This window comes from Schistocerca serialis, chromosome 4, assembly GCF_023864345.2.
Source record: "Schistocerca serialis cubense isolate TAMUIC-IGC-003099 chromosome 4, iqSchSeri2.2, whole genome shotgun sequence".
Taxonomy (NCBI): domain Eukaryota; kingdom Metazoa; phylum Arthropoda; class Insecta; order Orthoptera; family Acrididae; genus Schistocerca; species Schistocerca serialis.
In genome coordinates, this window is record NC_064641.1 from 539,063,342 (window position 1) to 539,087,920 (window position 24,579).

At 39.5% G+C, this 24,579-nt stretch overlaps 1 protein-coding gene across 1 annotated transcript in view; it reads left to right on the top strand.

Moving 5' to 3' along the window:
* The window catches only part of LOC126475260 (phospholipid-transporting ATPase ABCA1-like), a 407,094-nt gene that overhangs the window by 374,554 nt on the left and 7,961 nt on the right, over positions 1 to 24,579 (top strand). The window contains exons 24-25 of the mRNA XM_050102975.1: positions 3,670 to 3,880; positions 17,005 to 17,224. Of these exons, the coding sequence (XP_049958932.1) occupies positions 3,670 to 3,880; positions 17,005 to 17,224 (431 nt within the window). The remainder of the gene's footprint in view (positions 1 to 3,669; positions 3,881 to 17,004; positions 17,225 to 24,579) is intronic.

Consider the following 24,579-nt stretch of genomic DNA (forward strand, 5'->3'; position numbering starts at 1 on the left):
GCTGAAACCAGTTTCTAAGCTGCTGAGAATATTGAACAATGTTTCAGGGCTTTTTTTCCTTTGTTTTGTTTTTCGTATAACACAAGGGTTGTTTGCAAACAAAATAACAGGGAGGTGATATTGATGTAACTCATTCACATAGAACAGAAATGAAACTTGAACTAGTATAAAGCCATGTGGAATGCTCAATAAGAATAGTAATTTGCTCCATTCAGCACTCTGTGTTTTCTATTCCATAAGTAGAAGCCACTGTAAGCCACTGCCCTCAATCCCAGTCTCATTAGGTTTGTGAAGTGAGCAAGGTACTGTTTATAGAACTAAAAGCCTTTGTGAGGTCACAAAAAATTTCTGTAACCTTACTGCTCTTGTCTAAATATTTGCTTATTTGTTCGACAATACTATTTATTGCATCTGTCGTGCTTCTCCTTTGCTCAAAATCAAACCAGTTCTCTAGGTCAATGGCACATTTTGCAGTAACATTTTGGATTTTGCTAACAATGTTGTCAAATGTGTTCAATATAACCAAGAGAATTGAGACAGGATGATGAATATTAGGAGCTCAGATGGAAAGTTAGTACTAAGCAAAGAAGGGAAAGCTGAAATGTCATTCTTTATGAATTGTAGTGTCACTTCCGCACATTTTTCATGTAGCCAGAAATTGCAGTTTGTACACAAGATGCCTTTGATAACACGTTTTTTGCACTTCTTACACAATGAACTGTTAAACCTTTGACTTTTTGAAACAAACACTGTGTCACTACACTGTTTCCTTGATGCCATCTTGTTTGTATCTGATATAGCTTGGGTTGTAACATTTTTTTGGGTGAAAAAATCATGTTTTTCTATAATATTGTCAAAGTACATTCTAACTCCTTCACCTGGCAAGTTACCTATCCAAAACATGAGGGATTATTCTCCACCTGCTCTAGTACACAGCTTTTGTCTTTGTGATAGGACGACCATGCAATGATGCACTGTCACTCCTGTCTCCCACCTCACACTTCTTGCAATGCCATGCCTTACTGTCCTCTCTTCTGCACCTTTCAGTCCCTATGCTTCCTGTCCCCTCCCCACCACTCTTGCAGAATCTATGTCTTACTGATCTCCACCTTTTCAGAAGTCATAGTCATAATGGATTGTGGACCTGTCACAGCCTTATTGCTCATGTTACCCTAGTTGGCATGTGCCTTTAAACATCATCTAACAGTTCCTTGCCACACACTACTTCTTGTTCCGTGAGCAGTAATGTTTTGAATGGTATACAGCACTTTTATACTTGTGCATTGCTAGTTGGCTGGCAGTGAGTTTGGGACAGTAGTCAAGGTTTTGTAACATGTATTCTTTTTACAATGGACAATAAAGCCCACCTCCTACACATGTTCACTAGTGTCAGTTTTAAATTACTTTTGGATAATTGTGCCAGATGAGCACTCCATTGCCTTATGTCTCAAGCCTCTTGTTTTATGCCTCAACACAAAGGTTAGGATTGTGCCTGTAAGCTGAAACTTTATGTTTACTAAGTAATTTGAGTAGACATTTGTTTTGTCATTGTTTCCTGTGATATTCAAATATCTTAGCTATGTTTGTTACATGAACACATTGTTGTAGAGTTTGTGAGAATTTTATTTAGATTGTGTTGTGAGTGTTGTGTGTTTGTTTCTGTGAGACAGTGAAATGATGCACCATTCTTTTTTTATATATATGTATTTTGTAATTTTAAGGAGATGCCTATGATTTTTAATGTAACTTCAATGAATACTAACCTGCAGTTTTTCACAAATGGTTATTTAATCCCTCCATGTGAAAGTATCCAAGGGGAGACTGTGACATTTTATCAGATGATTTGGCAAGTTTATATTGTCATTTTTCCATTTGAGATTCCAGTGTTAATTAATCTTGACCTCTATGTAAGATTCCATTGTGTATTGGCTTCTGGTTTTATTGGAATGTCTGTTCAGGTTTGCTAAGCTACACAATTCAACAGATTAATGTCTAGTGTCCTTAGTGGAATTTCAATGACATTGTTCAGAGCATTTTAGTTTAGATATAATTGTAATCCTAACTCTTCTTCATATGAGTCCAGGAGTAGTGTGAACATTTTTGTGGCACTGACTGCAAAAGATTCAACTGCCACCAACCAACATACATTTATTCTTTGTTTTATCATGTTGTTTCATATTTGATGCTATTTTTATTCTTTAAATGTTTTTACAGTTTCTTAAGAAGAAAATCCAAGAGACTCTGTACGCAGGGGACACACTTATCACTACTTGCCACAATTTGCATCTATTTAAAGCTCAGCTTGACCTTTACTTTTAGTCTGTGAAGTAGCTACCTGGGAAGTGAGCATGATAACTGTGTGCCAGGATTGAGGGGCTACCTGTGTATTTTTAGGCTGCACTTAATACCATATGTTTGCTAATATAGAGAGAAAATATTGTGTAAATGTTGCTTACATTATTATTTTAACTATGTATTGTCTTTTTTTTATCATAGCATGACCTGAGGTTGGTAATGCGTACTGAAACTGGTAGCCAGTAGGCAAAATCAAAAATTGTGATTATAGACTAAAACACACATGGTTCACATGGCTCTGAGCACTATGCGACTTAACTTCTGAGGTCATCAGTCGCCTAGAACTTAGAACTAATTAAACCTAACTAACCTAAGGACATCACACACACCCATGCCCGAGGCAGGATTCGAACCTGCGACCGTAGCGGTCGCGCGGTTCCAGACTGTAGCGCCTAGAACCGCTTGGCCACTACGGCCGGCTAAAACAAAGTAAAATTAGGGTAAGTTAATTTAGCTTTAACAATAAGTGCTGTAAGGGCAAGGGTAAGGTTTTTTTCACCTGATGAAAGTGAAAGACTTTTTTTTATTATTTTTACTTCTCCTTTTTTCCTTCTTCTCTAAATTTCATGTAACATTAGATGCAGTCTTCTTCTGTAGTTGAGTTGGCATAAGAAGATCCCTGACAGCTGTCAGTGCTGTTGCAGCATTCAACTGCAAAGATCAGATGGCTGCAAGTGAAAACAGTAGCCATCTGCAGAGCCGTAAATACACTAAGATGTTGCCGTATAGACGTTTACAAAATCATGTTACATGACTGCTGGAGGCAAAGCTGCCATGCCCGGCCCACTGCAACATCAGGGAACTTCTTACACTGACTTGACTATAGGTCACTGAACATGTTTCTCCCTTGACTAGATTCCATCCCACTAGTTTTTTCTGTAAATGGCTATACATTTTTCCTATGACAGCTTTGCTGGACTTACATAAATATCTAGGCACAATTTTATTATTATTATTATTATCATTGTATGCAAGAATAGGTAATACAGATTGCACCAAATTTGGTGACTACACTGACTGTTCCAAAAATATGTACTTCAGGCCTCTGTGCCAAAGCACATAATATTTGAATTATTGTTTAACTCACTACAAGGTAACATGTAAGAAGAATTCCTCTTGCTTCTCAAACATTGCTCATAAGTTTTTTGCACTTTATACATAAAAAACAAACTCTCTTAGATGCTGGAATTTAAATTAGTTTTGTGTTAATTGGTATTAGAAACTTGCAACATGTTTCCGCTGTTTTATGTGAAATATTATTTTTTCATTTACAGTGTTGTCAATCAAGACTTTTTTTGATTTATGTTATAACAGGATTGAATGAATACAGAAAAAAGCTTTGTGGTACTTATAGTGGTGGTAATAAACGAAAACTGAGTGCAGCAGTTGCTCTAATTGGAAATCCTCCAATTGTGTTCCTTGATGAACCGACAAGTGGTGTGGATCCAGTATCACGGCGGAAACTTTGGAATGTTCTTGGGAAGATCCACAAGACAGGACAAGCTGTTGTCTTAACATCTCACAGGTGAGTCACTTCTCTATATGCAGAGTCAGATTTTGAATATAAAATCTGAATGGTGTTTGTACTTTATGTATGTGGTAGAATATGAAATGCAAACAGTTGATATATCATTTCAAAAAGCTCTAATTGAAACACAGTCTTCAAAATACCAAAATGGTAAAACAAAAGACATCTTCTTAGAAGATCTTATGTAGTCTGCAACACTGAAATTACTCTAAGCAATTTCATGACACTCCACATCTTATAAAAGGATCTGCAGGCCATAAGTACTCTCATAGTTCGTCATCTTGTTCTTAAGACTGAGCAGTAGCAGAAATGTCTAAATGAAATCCACATTCGGGAAAGAGAAGTGGTGTGCGGAAAGAGTTGCGAACATCTCAACAAATTAAAAAGAGTACAGTATAAAACAGATTTTCTAGTAAGTTGGTTTTTCACGCCTGAAGTATATTCAAGATTGGATGAATAAAAATCTAAATGTAAACATCACTCAGGGTTTGGCCTTAGACCTGTTCCAACTGGCCAGCTGCTGCCTATAAGGCAGTAGGAGCAGCAGCCTGTGGTCACGGAACATATGATTAGCGTGTCGCCTATCCCTCCAACCATTACTGCCAGTAGATGAAACCTGATGCGACTTCCTCTTTACGCATGCAGCTCCTCATTTGGTGTCACAAGTGTTGAATGGACCTCATTCCAGACCCCCTATCTCAGAAAAAAACTGAAGAGGTACAGGCATTTGAACTTCGAATCTTCTGCTCAGAAGGCAGCATCGACTTTTAACCATTTAGTACAGAGGCAGTCTGAATAAAAATTAAACAGAATATATATGGCAGTATCATTTGTCATCAAATGTTCAAATGTGTGTAAATTCTTAAGGCACCAAACTGCTGAGGTCATCGGTCCCTAGGCTTACAAACTACTTAAAGTAACTTAAACTAACTTATGCCAAGACAAACACATACACCCATGCCCGAGGGAGGACTCGAACCTCCGGCGTGAGGGGCTGCGTGGTCCGTGACATGGCGCCTCAAACCACACGGCCAATATGTCATCCTAGTAGCATGTTTACGCCAACACTGAATAGCTATGAACACCATACCACTATGTTTATTGGCTTTTTTCAGGTGAATAAAGTCCATAATAATATATTCCCAGGAATATTCAACTATAAGACTGTAGTATTGCAGATAACAATTAAAGAGATAGACTACTTTTCAGTGCATTGCTCAGTGACAAGGAGGAACATGAAAAAGAGAAGGTGACTTTCATAGTTCTTCAGTCGATAATGTGCCGAGAGTCGTAATGCTACAGACTAATATCAAATGTATGAACCTTAAAGATCATTGGACTTGCACTAAAGCATCACTTGTGTAGCTGCTCTGAAAGACACACAGCATGTAAATTTCATTTATGATAGAACAGCCAATGCCACTGCATATGCAATAAAACACATTAACTTCGAAAAATGATTAGCAAGCATGAAAATTCATTGGAGGAAGTCACCTGCAGCAGACAATCAAACAGAAACTGCAGTAGTAGTTTTCTTAGTTCTCTCTCTATCTCTCTCTCTCACCTCTCACTCTCGTTTCCTTTTTTTTTTCTTTTTCTTCCCACCTCATATTTTCATCAGCTCCAATGCTGAGATATAATTTGCATACTTTTGCCTGTTTTTAGCATCTTTCGTTAGTAGTTCTGCCCCAGTTGCAATGTACACAGTATAGCCCAGATATAATTGCTCATCCTGGTCACTTGTTAAATAATGCACAGTATTTCCTACCAACCATGTACAAGTATTTTTCTTGGCTGTGAGGTAACAGTTTCCAACTGGTTGTAGAACCAACATTAATGAGTGTGCTGTCTCAGTGTTCTGGAAATCAGTCGTTCTTTCTGCACATACCCATATGGCATCATTTCTTCACAGACATACATGTGTGTCTGGGTGTTGATACATTTACAGTGTCGGATAGACCATCGGTGAGAGAGCAACTCAAGTTTCTGCTGCTAATAAGGTGAGTACAATGTTTGTTTGTTATATATTTTTACATTTTTACGTGCTTCCAACAAGAGCGACTTATATTCACAGATACCTGTATAGTTACTAGTTTATTTTTGTAATTTCTTGCATGTTTGAGTGAGTGCTTACTAGGCACAACGTTTTGTTTTAATACCGCTGTTGTTATAGACACTTATATTGACCCTCATATTGTACAGGCTTTTGTTTTTTTTGTTTTGCGTAGCTCAGTGTCAGATAGACCATCAGTGAAAGAGCACTTAAATTCCTACTGCTAATAAGCCGAGTGCACCGTTCGTTTATTATATATTTTTACGAGTAGCGACTTCAGTAATGGATAGGAACTGTGCTTGTTGTGTACAGATGTGAGCTAAGTTGGTGACCCTTAGCTCACAGCTCCAGGCTGTGTTGGATTCCATCACACAGCTTAAGGCTGCTGCCAAGTGGCATCATCTACATCTACATCTACATCCATACTCCACAAGCCACCAGACGGTGTGTGGCGGAGGGTACCCGGAGTACCTCTATGGGTTCTCCCTTCTATTCCAGTCTCGTATTGTTCGTGGAAAGGAGGATTTTCAGTATGCTTCTGTGTGGGCTCTAATCTCTCTGATTTTATCCTCATGGTCTCTTTGCCAGATATACGTAGGAGGGAGCAATATACTGCTTGACTCTTCGGTGAAGGTATGTTCTCGAAACTTTAACAAAAGCCCGTACTGAGCTACTGAGCGTCTCTCCTGCAGAGTCTTCCACTGGAGTTTATCTATCATCTCCGTAACGCTTTTGCAATTACTAAATGATCCTGTAACGAAGCGCGTTGCTCTCTGTTGGATCTTCTCTATCTCTTCTATCAACCCTATCTGGTACGGATCCCACACTGCTGAGCAGTATTCGAGCAGTGGGCGAACAAGCGTACTGTAACCTACTTCCTTTGTTTTCGGATTGCATTTCCTTAGAATTCTTCCAATGAATCTCAGTCTGGCATCTGCTTTACCGAAGATCAACTTTATATGGTCATTCCATTTTAAATCACTCCTAATGCGTACTACCAGATAATTTATGGAATTAACTCCTTCCAGTTGCTGACCTGCTATTTTGTAGCTAAATGATAAGAAAACTATCTGTCTATATATTCGCAGCACATTACACTTGTCTACATTGAGATTCAATTGCCATTCCCTGCACCATGTGTCAATTCGCTGCAGATCCTCCTGCATTTCATTACAATTTTCCATTGTTACAACCTCTCGATACACCACAGCATCATCTGCAAAAAGCCTCAGTGGACTTCCGATGTTATCCACCAGGTCATTTATGTATATTGTGAATAGCAACGGTCCTATGACACTCCCCTGCGGTACACCTGAAATCACTCTTATTTCAGATGACTTCTCTCCATTGAGAATGACATGCTGCGTTCTGTTATCTAGGAACTCTTCAATCCAATCATACAATTGGTCTGATAGTCCATATGCTCTTACTTTGTTGATTAAACGACTGTGGGGAACTGTATCGAACGCCTTGCGGAAGTAAAGAGAGACGGCATCTACCTGTGAACCCGTGTCTGTGGCCCTCTGAGTCTCGTGGACAAATAGCGCGAGCTGGGTTTCACACGACCGTCTTTTTCGAAACCCATGCTGATTCCTACAGAGTAGATTTCTAGCCTCCAGAAAAGTAATTATACTCGAACACAATATGTGTTCCAAAATTCTACAACTGATCGACGTTAGAGATATAGGTCTATAGTTCTGCACATATTTTAGACGTCCCTTCTTGAAAACGGGGATGATCTGTGGCCTTTTCCAATCCTTTGGAACGCTACGCTCTTCTAGAGACCTATGGTACACAGCTGCAAGAAGGGGGGCAAGTTCCTTCGCGTACTCTGTGTAAAGTCTAACTGGTATCCCATCAGGTCCAGCGGCCTTTCCTCTTTTGAGCAATTTTAATTGTTTCTCTATCCCTCTGTCGTCTATTTTGATATCTACCATTTTGTCATCTGTGCGACGATCTAGAGAAGGAACTACAGTGCAGTCTTCCTCTGTGAAACAGCTTTGGAAAAGGACATTTAGTATTTCGGCCTTTAGTCTGTCATCCTCTGTTTCAGTACCATTTTGGTCACAGAGTGTCTGGACATTTTGTTTTGATCCACCTACCGCTTTGACACAAGACCAAAATTTCTTAGGATTTTCTGCCAAGTCAGTACATAGAACTTTACTTTCGAATTCATTGAATGCCTCTCGCATAGCCCTCCTCACACTACATTTCACTTCGCGTAATTTTTGTTTGTCTGCAAGGCTTTGGCTATGTTTATGCTTGCTGTGAAGTTATCTTTGCTTCCGCAGCAGTTTCCTAACTCGGTTGTTGTACCACGGTGGCTCTTTTCCATCTCTTACGATCTTGCTTGGCACATACTCATCTAACGCATATTGTACGATGGTTTTGAACTTTGTCCACTGATCCTCAACACTATCTGTACTTGAGACAAAACTTTTGTGTTGAGCCGTCAGGTACTCTGTAATCTGCTTTTTGTCACTTTTGCTAAACAGAAAAATCTTCCTATCTCTTTTTATATTTCTATTTACGGCTGAAATCATCGATGCAGTAACCGCTTTATGATCGCTGATTTCCTGTTCTGCGTTAACTGTGGGGGGGAAGGGGGGGGGGGGGGGGGGGGCTTTGGACGCGGGGAGATCATTCCAAAGTCTGGCAGGCAGCGATAGTCTTTCCAAGGGGCCGATCGTGGTTTGCTTGACCTCCCTGGTTTGCTTGACAAACAGGTTTTGGGCATTATATGTGGCTGACAAAGTCTCTAAACCAGATGCAGTAATCCACGCTGTTCGAGAGGAAGCCTCTCGGACAGCAATGTCGAGGCATTCACAGAGGGTGGGTTTGCTTTTAGTTCAGAGCTCCAATGTTAGGTGCATAATGGGGCCCCTTAGGAACATGGCTGCCAAGGAGGGGAAGGAAGCCAGTGTGCACTCAGTGTGCGAGTCATTCCGGACGTGGAAAGGGTGCTTCCGGATTCCATGAAGAGTACAGGGTGCAGCCAATTGCAGGTGGTGGCTCATGTCGGTACCAATGATGTGCGTTGCTTTGGATCGGAGGAGATGCTCTCTGGTTTCAGGTGGCTAACAGAAATGGTAAAGACTGCCACTCTTGCTTGTAATATTAAGGCAGAGTTCACCATCTGCAGCATTGTCGATAGAACCGACTGTGGTCCTTTGGTGTAGAGCTGAGTGGAGGGTCTGAATCAGAGGCTCAGGTGGTTCTGTGACTTGTAGGCTGCAGATTCCTTAACATGCACTATCAGGTGGCGGGTTTCTGAGTTCCTCTTAATAGGTTAGGAGTCTACTACACACAGGAAGCAGTTACACAGGTAGTGGGAGCCTTGTGGAAGGGACTGGGTGGTTGTTTAGGTTAGAGGGTCCCAGGAAACCACATAAAGGTTGTCCGCCTAGAAAAGGGCGGGTGGAACACAGTAAGATAGTTGTAGAAATGATCGGTATTGTAGTTGTAAATCATCGTAACTGTGTTGGGAAAGAACCAGAGCTCCAAGCCCTAATAGAAAGCACTGAACAAGCTCAAATAGTTCTAGGTACAGAAAGTTGGCTAAAGCCGGCAAGAAGTTCAGCCAAATTTTTTTCAAACCGTCTAATGGTGTTCAGAAAGGATAGATTAAATACAGTTGGTGGTGGAGTATTTATTGCTGTCAGAAGTAGTTCAACTTGTAGTGAAATTGAAGTAGATAGTTCCTGCCAAGTAGTATGGGTACAGGTTATACTTAACAATCAGACTTCAATCTATCCTCGATACGCTGGAAAAATTATACATTTAAAGACGGTGGCAGGCATAAAATCCAAAATTGTACTGAATGCTTTCTCAGAAAATTATTTTGAACAATTAGTTCATGAGCCCACTCAAATCATAAATGTTTGCAAAAGAATACTTGACTTCTTAGCAACAAATAATCCTGGACAAATAGGGAGTATCGTGACAAATACAGGGATTAGTGACCACAAGACAGTTGCTGCTAGGCTGAATACTGTAACACCTACAACTATCAAAAAGAAACGCAAAGTATGTCTACTTAAAGCTGATAAAAATGCTCTTATTGCCTTTTTAAGAGACAGTCTTCACTGCTTCCAATCTGATCATATAAGGGTAGAAAAGATATGGAATGATTTAAAAGAGACAGTATCGACGGTGATTTAGGGATATATATACCACATAAATTAATAAGTGATGGTACTGATCCCCCATGGTACACAAAATGAGTTGGATCGCTGCTGCGGAAGCAATGAAGAAAGCATGCCAAATTTAAAAGAATGCAAAATTCCCAAGATTGGCAAAGTTTAGTTCAAAATATATCACATACTACAATGCAAGATGCTTTTAATAATTTCCACAACGAAACTCTGACTCGGAACCTGGCAGAAGACCCAAAGGGGTTCTGGTCATACAAAAAGCACACCAGTGGCAAGACTCAATCAATACCTTCACTGTGTGATAACAACAGTGAAGTCACTGATGACAGTGCCACTAAAGCAGACTTATTAAAACACAGGTTTCTGAAATTCCTTCACCAAATACGCCAAAAAAATATTCCTGAATTCCAATCAAGAACAACTACCAAGATGAGAAACATAGAAGTAGATATCCTCGGTGTATCAAAGCAGCTTAAATCACTCAATAAAGGCAAGACCTCTGGTCCAGATTGTATACCAGTCCGGTTACTTTCAGAGTATGTTGATACAATAGCTCCATATTGAGCAATTATATACAGCTGCTCGCTCACAGAAAGGTCTGTACCTAAAGACTGGAAAATTGTTCAAGTCACACCAATACCCAAAAAGGGAAGTAGGAGTAATTCGCTGAATTACAGACCCATATCACTAATGTCGATTTGCTGTAGGGTTTTGGAACATATACTGTGTTCGAACATTATGAAGAACCTCGAAGAAAACGATTTTTTTGACACACAGTCAGCACGGATTCAGAAAATATCGTTCTTGTGAAACACAACTAGCTCTTTATACTCGTGAATTCATGAGTGCTATCAGCAGGAGATGTCAAATTGATTCCATATTTTTTACATTTCCAGAACAGTTTCTCACAAGCAGTTTTCTAACCAAACTGCGTACCTATGGAATATCGCCTCAGTTGGGTGACTGGATTCATGATTTCCTGTCAGAAAGTTCATAGTTCGTAGTAATAGACAGAAAGTCATCGAGTAAATAGAAGTAATATTCAGCATTCCCCAAGGAATTGTTATAGTCGCTCTATTGTTCCTTACCTATATTAATGACATATGAGACAATCTGAGTAGCCCTCTTAGATTATTTGCAGAAGATGCTGTCATTTACTGATTGTAAAGTCTTCAGATGGGCAAACCAAATTGGAAAATGATTTAGATAAGATATCTGTTTGGTGCAAAAAGTGGCAGTTGACCCTGAATAAAGAAAAGTGTGAAGTTATTGTCAAGTGTATTAAAAGAAATCTGTTAAATCTTGATTATGTGATAAGTCACTCAAATCTGAAGGCTGTAAATTCAACTAAATACTTAGGGATTACAATTACAATTAAAAATAACCTAAATTGGAATAATCAAATAGATAATGTTGTGGGTAGAGCATTGGCAGAACACTTAGAAGGTGCAACAGGTTGACCAAAGAGACTGCTTATACCATGCTTATCCGCCCTATTGTGGAGTATTGCTGTGTGGTGTGGGACCAACATCAGGAGGGACTGATGGATGACATCAAGAAAGTTCAAAGAAGGACAGCTTGTTTTGCGAAATAGGGGAGATAGCAGACATGATACGTGAATTGGAGTGGCAATCATTAAAATAAAGGTGTTTTTCATTGCAACGGGATCTTCTCATGAAATTTCAATCACCAGTTTTCTCCTCAGATTGCAAAAACATTCTGTTGGCACCCACCTACATAGGGAGAAATGATCATCACAATAAAATAAGAGAAATCAGGGCTCGCACAGAAAAATTTAAATGCTATTTTTTCCCGCATACCATTCGAGAGTGGAACGGTAGAGAGATAGTTCATTGGACCCTTTATCAGGCACTTTATTGTGAATAGCAGAGTAATAACATAGCTGTAGATGTTTATGACAAATGTATTTTGTGAAATTTTTATTGCATCGGTAATGTTTCATTAACTATTTTGTACGAGGCTGATCTTATGTCAGTTCTTAACACTTCATTGTGAATATTCTTCCGTGTTATGTCCCAGTCCTTATAGGTATATGTTGCTTCCATATGGCTGACTCTTCCATTGATATTCATTAGCTAGTATAATTGAGCAGTGGTTCAATCTTGCAGTAGGTTTGTTTCTGCCCAGAGGTAGCCAGTTTCCAGCAGCAACATTTTGATGTGTTTATCCCAAATTTATCGATACTTGGACACTGTCTGGCTTATATGTCTTTATAGTTCCAGGTAGTGCACTGTCTTGGTATTTGTGGTACAGTTGCACTGTTCTCTATATCAAAAGTGCAAAGCATTTTGTATGAACATCTATTAGCCCAAGGTCACTGTTAGAGTTATAAAATTTGTCCCCATCTTGAAGATTTCACCCTTATGGATATACCAGCCTACTGCAGCAATTATTTTTGTAGTCTAGTTTGAATCCTCTCCACATTGGTATTAGGCTAGTTTTCCTGAGAATTAGCTTGGAACGAGACAATTTTTTAATATTTATTTAAACTACTATTGGCTTTCTGTAGGTTCTGTTCCGTTCTGATCATAAGATCACACCCATGTCTTTCGCATATGCTATAACTGCATTAAGATTGAGCATGGGTTCAAGCCTTGAAGTTTGCAATTCGTGTACTTACTTACCTTTATTTATCCAAAAATCATCCCACAATGATATAGGATTTGTCAAGGTAATCCATTGCCAATCAAAATAGTCCAAAATATACAGAATACATAAAATGTCTCGTGGCCTTGATTAAGGAATAATCCTGGGATTTGACAATGTGATCTAGGAAAACCATGGAAAACCCAAATCGGAATAGCTGGACAGAGCAGCTCCAACCTCCAGAATATGAGGTCTTAACAGCTGTGATGCTTTATTCAGTAATTTCCTATTGTATCATGTTTCTTGATTTACACACAGTTTGTTTCAGGTAACTTGCAGTATAAAATATAGTTCTGTTCTTCATTGCCGCACACACTGAGGACACCTGCAGATGACTCCTGGACTGTGTCCGGTTACTTGCAATGTAAAACATAGTTCTGCTCTTCACTGATGCATACTCTAAGATGTTCACCAAAGGCTCCTGGACTCTGAAGATACTGCTGTGAAGCTTAACTCAATCCCAGACTCCAGATTCAACTGTGTGCTGCTTGCCACCTGAAAAACTAACCCAACAAACAGTCCTGTCATGCATTTTACTAAACGAGGTGACACAGTGGTTAGCATACTGGACTCACATCCAGGACGACGATGGTTCAAACCCACTTCTTGCCATCCTGATCTAGGTTTTCCCTAAATCGCTTCAGGGAAATCCAGGGATGGTTCTTTTGAAAGGGCACAGCTGCCTTCCTTCCCTAAGCCAATGGGACCGATGATTTCACTGTTTGGTCCCCTCCACCAGCAAACCAACAACCATGTATTTTACATCTTGAAACATGTTACCTGCGAAAGCAGTAAACCACAATCATATACTGACATATGAAAAGATGCTGTAGTTACCCCTTTCATTACCATCCACTACTGTGAGTCCTCTAAGTGATCTACAGTTATGTAATATACATTACTTGTGAAGAACATTTTAGCTGCTTTCTTAACAAATTTATTTTAGTAATTTTTATCATTTCCTTTGGCAATTTATTATGCAATTTTATCCCGTGGTGTAAAATGCTGTTTTGAGTTTTTTGTTTGTTTTTCCTGGATAAATGTAACTCCAAAATGGCTGCTGCTCCATTACTGTGTGTAGAACTATTGATCTAGTATTTTGTAATATTTTCCATGATAGGCACCACAGTTTAGTAGATATACTTGTTGCAGTAAGGATGCCTAATTTTTTAAATAGTCCTACTACTACCTCCATTTATTGTTATTATTGCCCTTTTCTGAAGTTTAAAAACCATGTCCATGTTTTGTGCCTTCAGTCCCTAGAAAAGCATCCCATAGCTAAGAATTGAGAGAATGTAGGCATAGTATGTCACCACAAAAAATTGGCTATTACAAAGATGCTAACATCCTTAGAGCATAGCATGCTGAGGACATTCTTTTTGCCAGTATCTTTGTATGTTCCCTCCAATCGATATTCATCCAAAAAACTTTGTGTTTGCTACACAATCTCACAATCTATAGATTCATCATCTACTAGCTGAGGACCTGGCATTGGGTGGGTATGTATTTATTTTACTCTTCTATCAGTTTATCACTTCCTCCACCTTTCTCTGTCCATCTCCTCCTCCACCCACTCCCTGTTCCTCTCCTCCTTTTCCCCCTCTCTGTCCATTTCCTCCTCTTCCCCTTCTCTGTTCATTTCCCCTCCTTCCTCTCTCTGGCTATCTCTTTGTTCTCCTGTCTCTGTCCACCTCTTCCTATTTTCTTCCTTTGTCCATCTATTCCAGTCCCCCGTCTCTCTCTGTCCACTTCATCCTCTGTCCATAAATTCCTGTCCTCTCTCTCTCTGTCCACCTGTTCCTCTTTTCTTCCTCTGTCCATCAACTCCTGTCCCCTCTCTCTGTCCACCTCTTCCTCTTTTCATCATTCCTGTCCCCTCTCTCTGTCCACCTCTTCCTCTTTTCATCATTCCTGTCCCCTCTCTCTTCCCCTTTTCTCAATTCTTGTCCCCTCTCTCTGTCCACCTCTTCCTCTTTTCTTCCTTTGTCCATCAACTCCTATCCCCTCTCTCTGTCCACTTCTTCCTCTTTTATTCCTCTGTCCATCAACTCCTGTCTCATTTCCCTGTCGATTTCCCCCTCTCTGTCTCTATCTGCCCATCTCCTCCTCACCCCCCCCCCCCCCCCCCAAATCTGTTTCCATCTCATCTTTGCCCCCTCACTGTCTGTCCATTTCCTCCTTCCCCCTTCTTTCTCTCCTTGCTGCACCAAATAGGACACTGGTGGATCTTACCTGTTGTGTTGCGAGTCTGTAACTGTTATGTTCCAAGGAACCAAATGTTATGTCCTTGTGTGCAAATGATAAATTGCTGGAAGTGGTCAGAGGGTCTGTAGCTAAAGGAATCTGGACAGGCAAGCAAAAGAATTAGTTGACATAAGTGCAGTTTAAAGAAATATAATTTACTAAAATTGTGCAAAAGAACTGCTACACTGTTGAAAACATGCGGCAGATGCAGCTAGCGATAAGCATAGGTCCGACAAGAGCGTGCGTCTATGTATGCTGATTATTTGCTGGTAGAGTGAGCTATCAACAGCTTGGTGTAATGTTTGGCACCAACTAGTGACACGGAAGTATTAAAGACAGGCAGACTGGTGCTCGCCACTTAAGACACTGTCCTGGTGGTCTTCATTGATCAGCATCATAGAGGTTCTTCATTGTGGCACTGTTCAAAGTACCACTCACATCACAAGCAGGGATCTTCAAGGCACCAGCACTGGCAGTATTAATAAGCTATGATACTACATTACCCCACAGCATTTCTTTCCGGATTGGAACTAATACTTTTACCAAACTTGGTTGAAGTTGTTCAGGTATTTAGGATGACCTTTTTACCTGTGGCATTGCCCACAAACACATATATATTTAATGTATTTCACTCACATTTGTACACATGTCACCAGTATCTCTAGTGAATTTTGCCCTTCTGTTTAATTCTCTCGCAACTCGGTGTTTATGATGTCATATCTCCTGACCTATGTGCTGCCGCGTGATACAATTTTACATGTGCATCCAGTGGTATATACGGTTACTGTGTATGACGTGTATTGCAAATAGAGGTAGCAGTAAAGTAATAATAAATTAAAATGTTGTACATGATGCTGCAGTTTTTGTACATTTCTGTATTTGACATCATATCTCCCAACTGTGTGTTGTACAATGATATATTTTTGTTGGTCCGTTCAGCAACATATGTAGATACTGCTTGTGAAATGTGTTGCAAATAGAGTTAGTAGTAAAGAAGCAATAAATTAAAACATCGTGTATGATGTGGCAGTTTTTCATGCACCTTTGCCTTTGACATCATATCTCCTGAAGTACGTGTTGTACAATGATATATTTTTGTATGTACAATCAGTGGCAGATATGGATACTGTCTGTGAAAAGTTTTGAATGTAGAGTTAGTAGCAGTGAAGTAAGAAATTTAAACATACTGCATGATGCAGGTGTTTTCCACACACCTCGGTGTTCGTGACATATATCCTGAATTATGTGTTGGCCAATGATACAATTCTTCTGGTACATTCGGTAGTATATATGAATACTGTCTGCAAAGTATGTTGTGAATACAATTAATAACAAAAAGGTAATTAATTAAAATGTCCTGCTTCATGTGGTTGTCTTACTGCATGAACAGAAAAAAATTTGTGAGTGATAAACTTTTCTCCTTTCATCATTTTATGGGGGGTCATCAGTGAGGGAAAGCTTTTTAAAGGTTTGAAATTATGTGTAAAGTTTGTTGCAAGTCTCTGTCTCTGAGTGCTCTCATTCTCAAATACTGGATGAGTGAAGTATTGCTATTTGTGAGTTGTGGGCTACACTGTTTTTTTCCCCCTCTCTCCCCCCCCACCCCAACTACTTTGGTTCTTATCCCCACACCAATGACTTCCAGACAGTAAGTGATAAGTGTACCAAGACTGGTTGGAATCACTCCAGTGGTTAGGAGGAGATGTGGAACATGCTTACTTGCATGCGTATGTACAACAGTTGTATAATATATGTGGATGCTTAAAAGTGTCCTTTAGCAGAAGCTGAAATTTTATTAATGTATAAAAATGGAATCATCAGTTCAACTTGACACCTGCAAACATACTGTCTCTCGCATTTGCTGAATAAGTCTCAGTGAATGTTTGAGGATTTAGTTTTTACTGCTGTTCTATTTCATAGTTTTAGTTTTAATTCACTTAGGATTTTAGAGCAGTAGCCATTATAACCATTATAAATATTCAATTTTTTTTTTTTTTTTACAGCATGGAGGAATGCGAAGCTTTATGTACTCGCCTGGCAATTATGGTGGCCGGACAGTTCATGTGCATGGGGAACAGTCAGTATCTGAAACAAGTGTTTGGGCAAGGTTTTACTGTTGTGATAAAGATAAAATCTGGAAGTGACATAGAGCAAGTGAACAAACTGAAATTTTGGTTTCAAGAAAAATTTAAAAATAACTGCTTTCTCCAAGACGAGCATGTGGTATGTATTAAATATCTCTCTCTCTCTCTCTCTCTCTCTCTCTCTCTCTCTCTCTCTCTCTCTCTCCCCCCCCTCCCTCCCTCCTTCCCCCCTCCCCCCCTCTCTCTCCCTCCCTCCTTCCCCCCTCCCCCCTCTCTCTCCCCCTCCCTCCTTCCCCCCTCCCCCCTCTCTCTCCCCCTCCCTCCTTCCCCCCTCCCCCCCTCTCTCTCCCTCCCTCCTTCCCCCCTCCCCCCTCTCTCTCTCCCTCCCTCCCTCCTTCCCCCCTCTCCCCCCCTCTCTCCCCCCCCCCCCCCCCCCTCTCTCTCTCTCTCTCTCTCTCTCTCTCTCTCTCTCACACACACACACACACACACACACACACACACACACACACACACACCATCACCCTCCCCCTATCCCTCGCACACTCTTCTCCCTTTCTCCTGCCTTAACTGTTTTCAAAAATTATTGTCTTTGGTCTATACTTAAAACATGGTACTTGGTTGGCAGCCATACACGAGGCACACTTTTTTTTTCTCCTGAAAAAGATACGTTATTTAGATTGCAATAATAGTTAGCATAGTGAAGATCTATATAAATAGAAATTGAATGTCCATTTATTCAAAACTGTGTATTTCTGAAAGTTCTTGACCAATTGCTCTGAAATTTTGACAGAACACTGCATTCTAATACAGGCGTGTTTTTAGGTACCTATTTCTTTAACCCACCAGTGGGCATACCTACGTAAAAAGCATGCCAGCCACAAAGAACATTGTCTTGTTCCATTCCATTGTTGTTTCACAATTGCAAGCATGTACCTGTTCCTTAGTAATATACAGTAAACACGAAGCTAGATGAGGAAAAATTTACAATCAATGCAAGAAAATGACACAAATTCGAAACTAGTAACACAATCCCACAATGAGGCAGATGTCTACTAGATAATTATCAATCAAATAAGCAGTTGGCTGGGATATCATGCAAATGTGCTGTTTAATGCTTCGAGTGTGTCATTACTGTGGGGCAACAGTTATCTATGACAATAGGGAGAAGATAAAATGGAAGTGACCCCATGTCTTATGAACAGCACTTGTTTATTGTAAATACTGAGTAGCTAATTATTATTATGAAAAACAACATGCTGAATGCTCAGTAGGTAAGTAGTTCACAGGTGGTGCTGAAAATGTTCACCATAAACTTCAATACACAACTCAGCACCCCTCAGCATGTTTTGGGAAGCTTTCGCCAATTCATTTGGTGTGATTTCTGTAATTGCCCTGATAATGGTTGTTTTCAACTCTTCAGTTCTATGCGAGTTGTTTCTGTTTGCTTATTTTCACGCAGTAATGTCATACAGAATAACATTCCTGGTGTAACTCATCTTTAAGAAAGAAAGTCTTAATTGCTCAAAAACCTGCTGTAAGAAAAATGTGAGTGCTCACATGCAATCATCTGGTAGACTTCTATTTAAGGAAGTAAATATTTTGACTACTACTTCATAGTATGTTTATTCCCTCATGGCCTTTGTTGTAAATAATCCACTGCAGTTCAAAAGAAATGATGATGTGTATAATTACAACACCAAGAGAAAAAAATTACATTGATTACACCACATTAATATTGTCCTTGGCACAAAAATGGGTACACAGCAATGCAACCAAAATTTTTTTTATCATTTGCCCAGTGAAATAATATGTGTGGTGGACAACAAAGTAACATTTGAAAACAAACTGAAAAAGTTTCTCCTTGACAACTCCTACTATCCTGTAGAAGAATATCTATTATTGTAATGTGTAAAAGGTGTTGGGCAGGAATTACTGACTCATATCTGTACAGGAAACATTTCTAGCTTCCCAAAACCCCTGATCTGGTACAAGTTTGTCGATGACATCTTTATAATCTGGCCCCAAGGCCAGGACATTTTATCCGCATTCCTCCACAACCTCAACACCTTTTTTTCCCATCCACTTCACCTGGTTCTCTTCCATACATTGTGCCACCTTCCTAGATGCTGATGTCCTCCATTCAGATGGCTCCATCAACACCTCAGTCCACCTCAAACCCACCAATTGCCAACTGTACCTGCATTTTGACAGCTGCCACCCCTTCCACATAAAAAAAAAAAAAAAAAAAATCCCTTCCATACAGTCTGGCCACCCATGGTAGAAGCATCTGCAGTAATGATAACTCCCTTGCCCAGTATGCTGAAGGCCTCATTTGTGAGACAGACAGGCAATACCTTCCAGACCTAATTCATAAACAGATTTCCCATGCCATATCCTCACACACCTGATACTCACATCTATCCCAAGAACCAACCACAAAGAAGCATCCCCCCTTGTCGACCAATACCAACTCGGACTGAAATGACTGAACCACTTCCCTTGTCAGGCTTTGATTATCTATCATCATGCTCTGAAATTAGGGACATCCTACCAAAGATACTTCCAACCCCTTCTAAAGTGGTGTTCCACCACCCACCCAACCTACACAACATCCTAGTCCATCTGCACGTGCCTTCTCCTGCTTCAGTACCCCCGTCTAATTTGTGTCCCCACATCAGTTAGTTGTGTGCTGTTTTCTCATCCCAAATTATGTGAAATCATGTGCAAAGCAGTCTGCCAACTGTCCCCTCTACCTGCACCCCTAGCTAGCAGACAGATGGCTCCCCACTCTCCCACAAGCCAGCCACCCACACCCCCACCCCAACCCTTACGCACACCCACACCCCACCCTCCACCCCAGTACACTCACTGTGGGCTATTACACATCTGGTAGTCAAATGAGCACAATGTAGTGAGAGACGTGTGTGGGGGGAGGGGGGGGGGGGGGGGGGGGGGTACGCGCGCGTTTTTCCTACAGACAGAAAAAGGAACAGCATTCTGAAAGCTAGACAAGCTCCGTACCCTTTGTTTTTGCACCTATAAATGACTCAGCACTTCCGCCTTTGGGTGAGTCATCTCCCTTATTCATAAATAACTCATTTTTTAACCCGCTTGTAAGTAATCAGTATGTTGTTACAACATAATTTATGATAAAATAAATGACTCATTCCACGTCATTACAATTTATTGTGCAAATGATTCACGGAACCCGAAACTAACTCAAAGATATATTGCCATATTCTCCAGATGAATTTAAAGAAACATGCGAAGACATATTAGTAATCTATTATGTTACAGCAGAAAGTCAATTGAAGGCTTTATTTCAGTAGTGGTACACATCCAGTTTCATTCATTTCAATATACTGAGACTTAAACATACCAGTAATTGAGTGATGACAATAGAAAGAAATGATAATCCCTCACAAGTGATGGACTGCAGGATTTCAGGTATCTTGGTCAGAGAATTGGTATCACTCAGTTACATTTGAGCTTTAGAATCTCAAAATGGAGAAAATTGGAGGTGCACCACGACTTAAATAAGGCCTTGATATTATAGCTATACTGTGTATGAAGAATGTACTGTATTTCTGTTAACTGAGAATTACACTGTTGAAATCGTTGGTACTGACTTCTGTTATGTTAGTTTTAAATACTTTCAAGTGCCTGTGCTAACACCACCTGCAAGCCTTGAGAGAAAAATTACTTTTGAATCAGTTAAGCCTGTATTGATAGCCCATTAGTGAATAAGAAGGAAACTTCCAAAATTTGAAATTGCTTACTATTCAATATCTTAAGTTTTCAGCTGCAGGAAACAAGAGAGTACTTACAGTCTCACAAACTCTTTTTGTTTCATGTATTTTGAAATAATTTTTATTTTAATCACATCCCCAATCATTTGTATATATGTTCCAATCTCAGTCTTCTCCTACAGTATTAAGTCTTCTTGTCTGTCTTTAGTACCAAGCAAGTTAATCTTGATATCTTTGCATAGGTTCTATCACATTGTTACTGTATTGTTTGCCACGTATTTCTTTCCTCACTGATTCTGGAGCTCCTACATCGTCCTCCTCCTTTTTTTTTTTACCCTCTCACAGTGAATTGTAGTTCTACTTCTGATCCTTTCTTTTATTGCTAATTGCTTGGATAGACTCGTTGAACAAAGCAGAAGAAAGATCGCCTAATATCCGCTTTAATCTGAGACTTCCTCTCATGGTATGCATTTCAAACATCTTGTATCATTTTATGCTGTGGAGTGCCTTACACACACACACACACACACACACACACACACACACACAGAGAGAGAGAGAGAGAGAGAGAGAGAGAGAGAGAGAGAGAGAGAGAGAGAGCCTATGTAAGTGTCTTGAATTTTTTCTTAGACCTTGCTTCAGTTGTCTAGTGTAATGTCATAATGGTTTCTCTGATGCTGTTATCCTTTGTAAAGCCAAACAGATTTGGTATTCTTCCAAAAGTGTGATAGTGCTTATAGTATTGATTGTACACAGTAATTTTCTCTGTTTTTCAGAGTGATTTTAGAAATTAGGTAGGAACAAACTATTGTTTACAAATTATGATCTGTACTTATTCTCCATAGTAATAATCATTATTGTCCTCCTTCTTCTTATTATTCTTCTTCTTCTTCTCCTCCTCCTTCTTCTTCTTCTTGATTGCCCTGTTTCTCTAAAGACCTTTCATCTAAATGAACAAATTAATAAGCGTTTTATAACACACAAATAAATAAGGAGACTTTGACATTCACACCCACCTATTGCAAAATATTGTATATTGTCTAACTGTGTTATTAATTTAAAAAATGTTGTTGTAGCACATCATTTTGTGACAGGAGAAGTAAGTAGAATTTTGTAAATCTTCTCTCAAATTTCAGCTCATTGTCATATTTCAGTCTCTCTTGGTGAGAGACCCAGGAACTTCACATACTTCAGAATAAAATATCAATTTTTCTGTCACACTCGCATATGTGTTCTCAAATCATTGCGTACAGTATACACTGACATGGAATATGCGTCTAAGCTTCATAAACTAAATGTGACATTTACATGCTCAGCATTATCCCTTGACCCTGTGATCACTGCAAATGTTCTCACTGCATTTCATGCCGAATATGGCTTTGTTGTCACCTAATACTGCAAATTGTGCTGAGAGACAACTTTTGTGTCACTACCTGTAATGTTTTGCTGCACAGCCAACTTGCTTTTTCTGAACATTTGAATATTTCTGGTATACTGGGTGTGACAACTTCATCGGGTGCTCTGGATTTTGCCACCCTCAATATAAAATAAATACAGTTACTCGACACCTAAAGTTTTTTGTATCGTAAAGCTTCTCTAGAATACATTACTGTCTAGATTGGCACTGGCAAAGTTAAAAATATATTTTTATTTTGTGTTTGGTTTCATTTTTATTTTCTGTTTTTCATTTAGTTTTAGACACATATCAGTGTAATCTCATCTTTCCTGTGCAATTATCCACGGTTAATAATTATTTTATAATATAAGCCTTGAAACATGGTGGTATAGTGCATGTTCGGCATTTGTACCGGGTTTCTAGATGCATTTATTTTTTTTTTAGTAATATTTAGAAAATGCTACCCAGTAAATCGTAGAGGATTTTTGTCATCAAAGTGCCTTCATCTGCCAGCTTTCCTCTCTTCTGTGACATAAGCTTCAACAATTTCTCTTACCAGAGACAGATGATACACTACCATTTTTTCACTTTATTACTACTCAGTGGGGAGCATGAGAATTTAAAATGCATAGGTCGAATACACGGAAAAATAACTTTTTATACTGCTTCGCAGTGTTTCATATTGATTTGATTGATCTCTGTAGCATGTCAGTATGGTCAACTTCCCCATACCAGAGTCATCGTCTGTAAGAAATTGGCATATTCTGTCACCAGTCTTTCTGTTAGTGTTTTCCATCTGGAACATTTCTGCGGTATTACAGTTGCTCAACATCCACACTTCTCTTCTGTCACATCACTTCAGTGCAAACATTTATCAGTGGACATAAAATAGGTTTTTCCTCATTTCAATTTGTCCTGTAGTTTTGGCTTCTTGTGCCTGTTCCTGAAAATAGTACCACATATGATCGTTCCATGGTTATGAAGCCAGAGGAGCAGATCTAGGCTGGAATACCAATCGTCGCTATAAACATTATGTCCCCTTTTCAAATATAGCTTCATGAGTGCTGCCACTATCTCATCACTTTTCCAAAAATTGTGGAAGCCAATTTCTGTTGATCAGTCTTATCCACAGTAAAATCTAGAACATAAACAATCAATCAATAACACAGCACAAATGCTTTTATTCCACACTTACTTCCTTTGGATGGAGAACTGAGGATATCTGATGAATAATTGCTTCAACGACTTGGAATGGCAAAATTAGAGCACGTTCAGAGTGAAGATACTTTGAATGTCAAAATTTTCTACTTCCTTTGGATAGTATACTGAGGGTATCTGATGAGCCATTGCTCCAACGTCTTAGAGATAGCAAAATTGGTTCATGTCCAGAATAAAGGCATATTGACTGTCAAAATTTTATCAGTAAATTGACAGAGTACTTGTAACAAAGGTGCTGAATTACTGCCTCCAGGAAACTTCTGTTGCTCAATTATTTTTGGGACTGAGAGCTGTGGTGTGGCGATTGCACACTCTAACCTTGTATACCAGTAACACAACTAGTTTGTAGTTGCAACACTTCTTTATTGATTACACATATGCATGAATTCATCAGCAGTAATAATCAATCAACAACCTTTGTATATCAAGGCCCTATCTACAATTAGTATTTACAATATTAACTGTCACACTTGTGACAACGACCCCTTTACGTGCCAGTAACAACCACCAAATGTTTACAGTGTTGGCTATTGCCTTTCTCACTCAGTTTCCCACTTACTGAAAAGGTAAAATTAATTTGATGCTATCTGACCTGAAGGGTACTATTAACTGTTCTATTTGCAATTAGCATTCTACTACACTCAGCATCCGGAAGATTCTAAATTTTATGCAAGCTTAAGGCTAAACGTCAATTTGACGAACATGTGATGGATGCAAGCAAATGTTAATTTATTATGATTTCACAAACACACGATCCAAAGGGTGAACTTATACACAACTTTGGGCAGTAGGAAATCTTCTGCCTAAAATAAGCCTCTCGTTGAACAGAATAGAGAAATCACGCGTTAACCGAGTCCTGACGGCCCTGAGTTCAAATCCTGACATTCCATCACACTGCAAGCTCGTGGGGCGAGGTTTGCTTGCGTCGACCAATATACACGTTTCTGAAAACAGGAAAACATGAGCGGCAGACACACTGTAGTATGCAGGGTGTTACAAAAAGGTACGGCCAAACTTTCAGGAAACATTCCTCACACACAAATAAAGAAAAGATGTTATGTGGACATGTGTCCAGAAATGCTTAATTTCCATGTTAGAGCTCATTTTAGTTTTGTCAGTATGTACTGT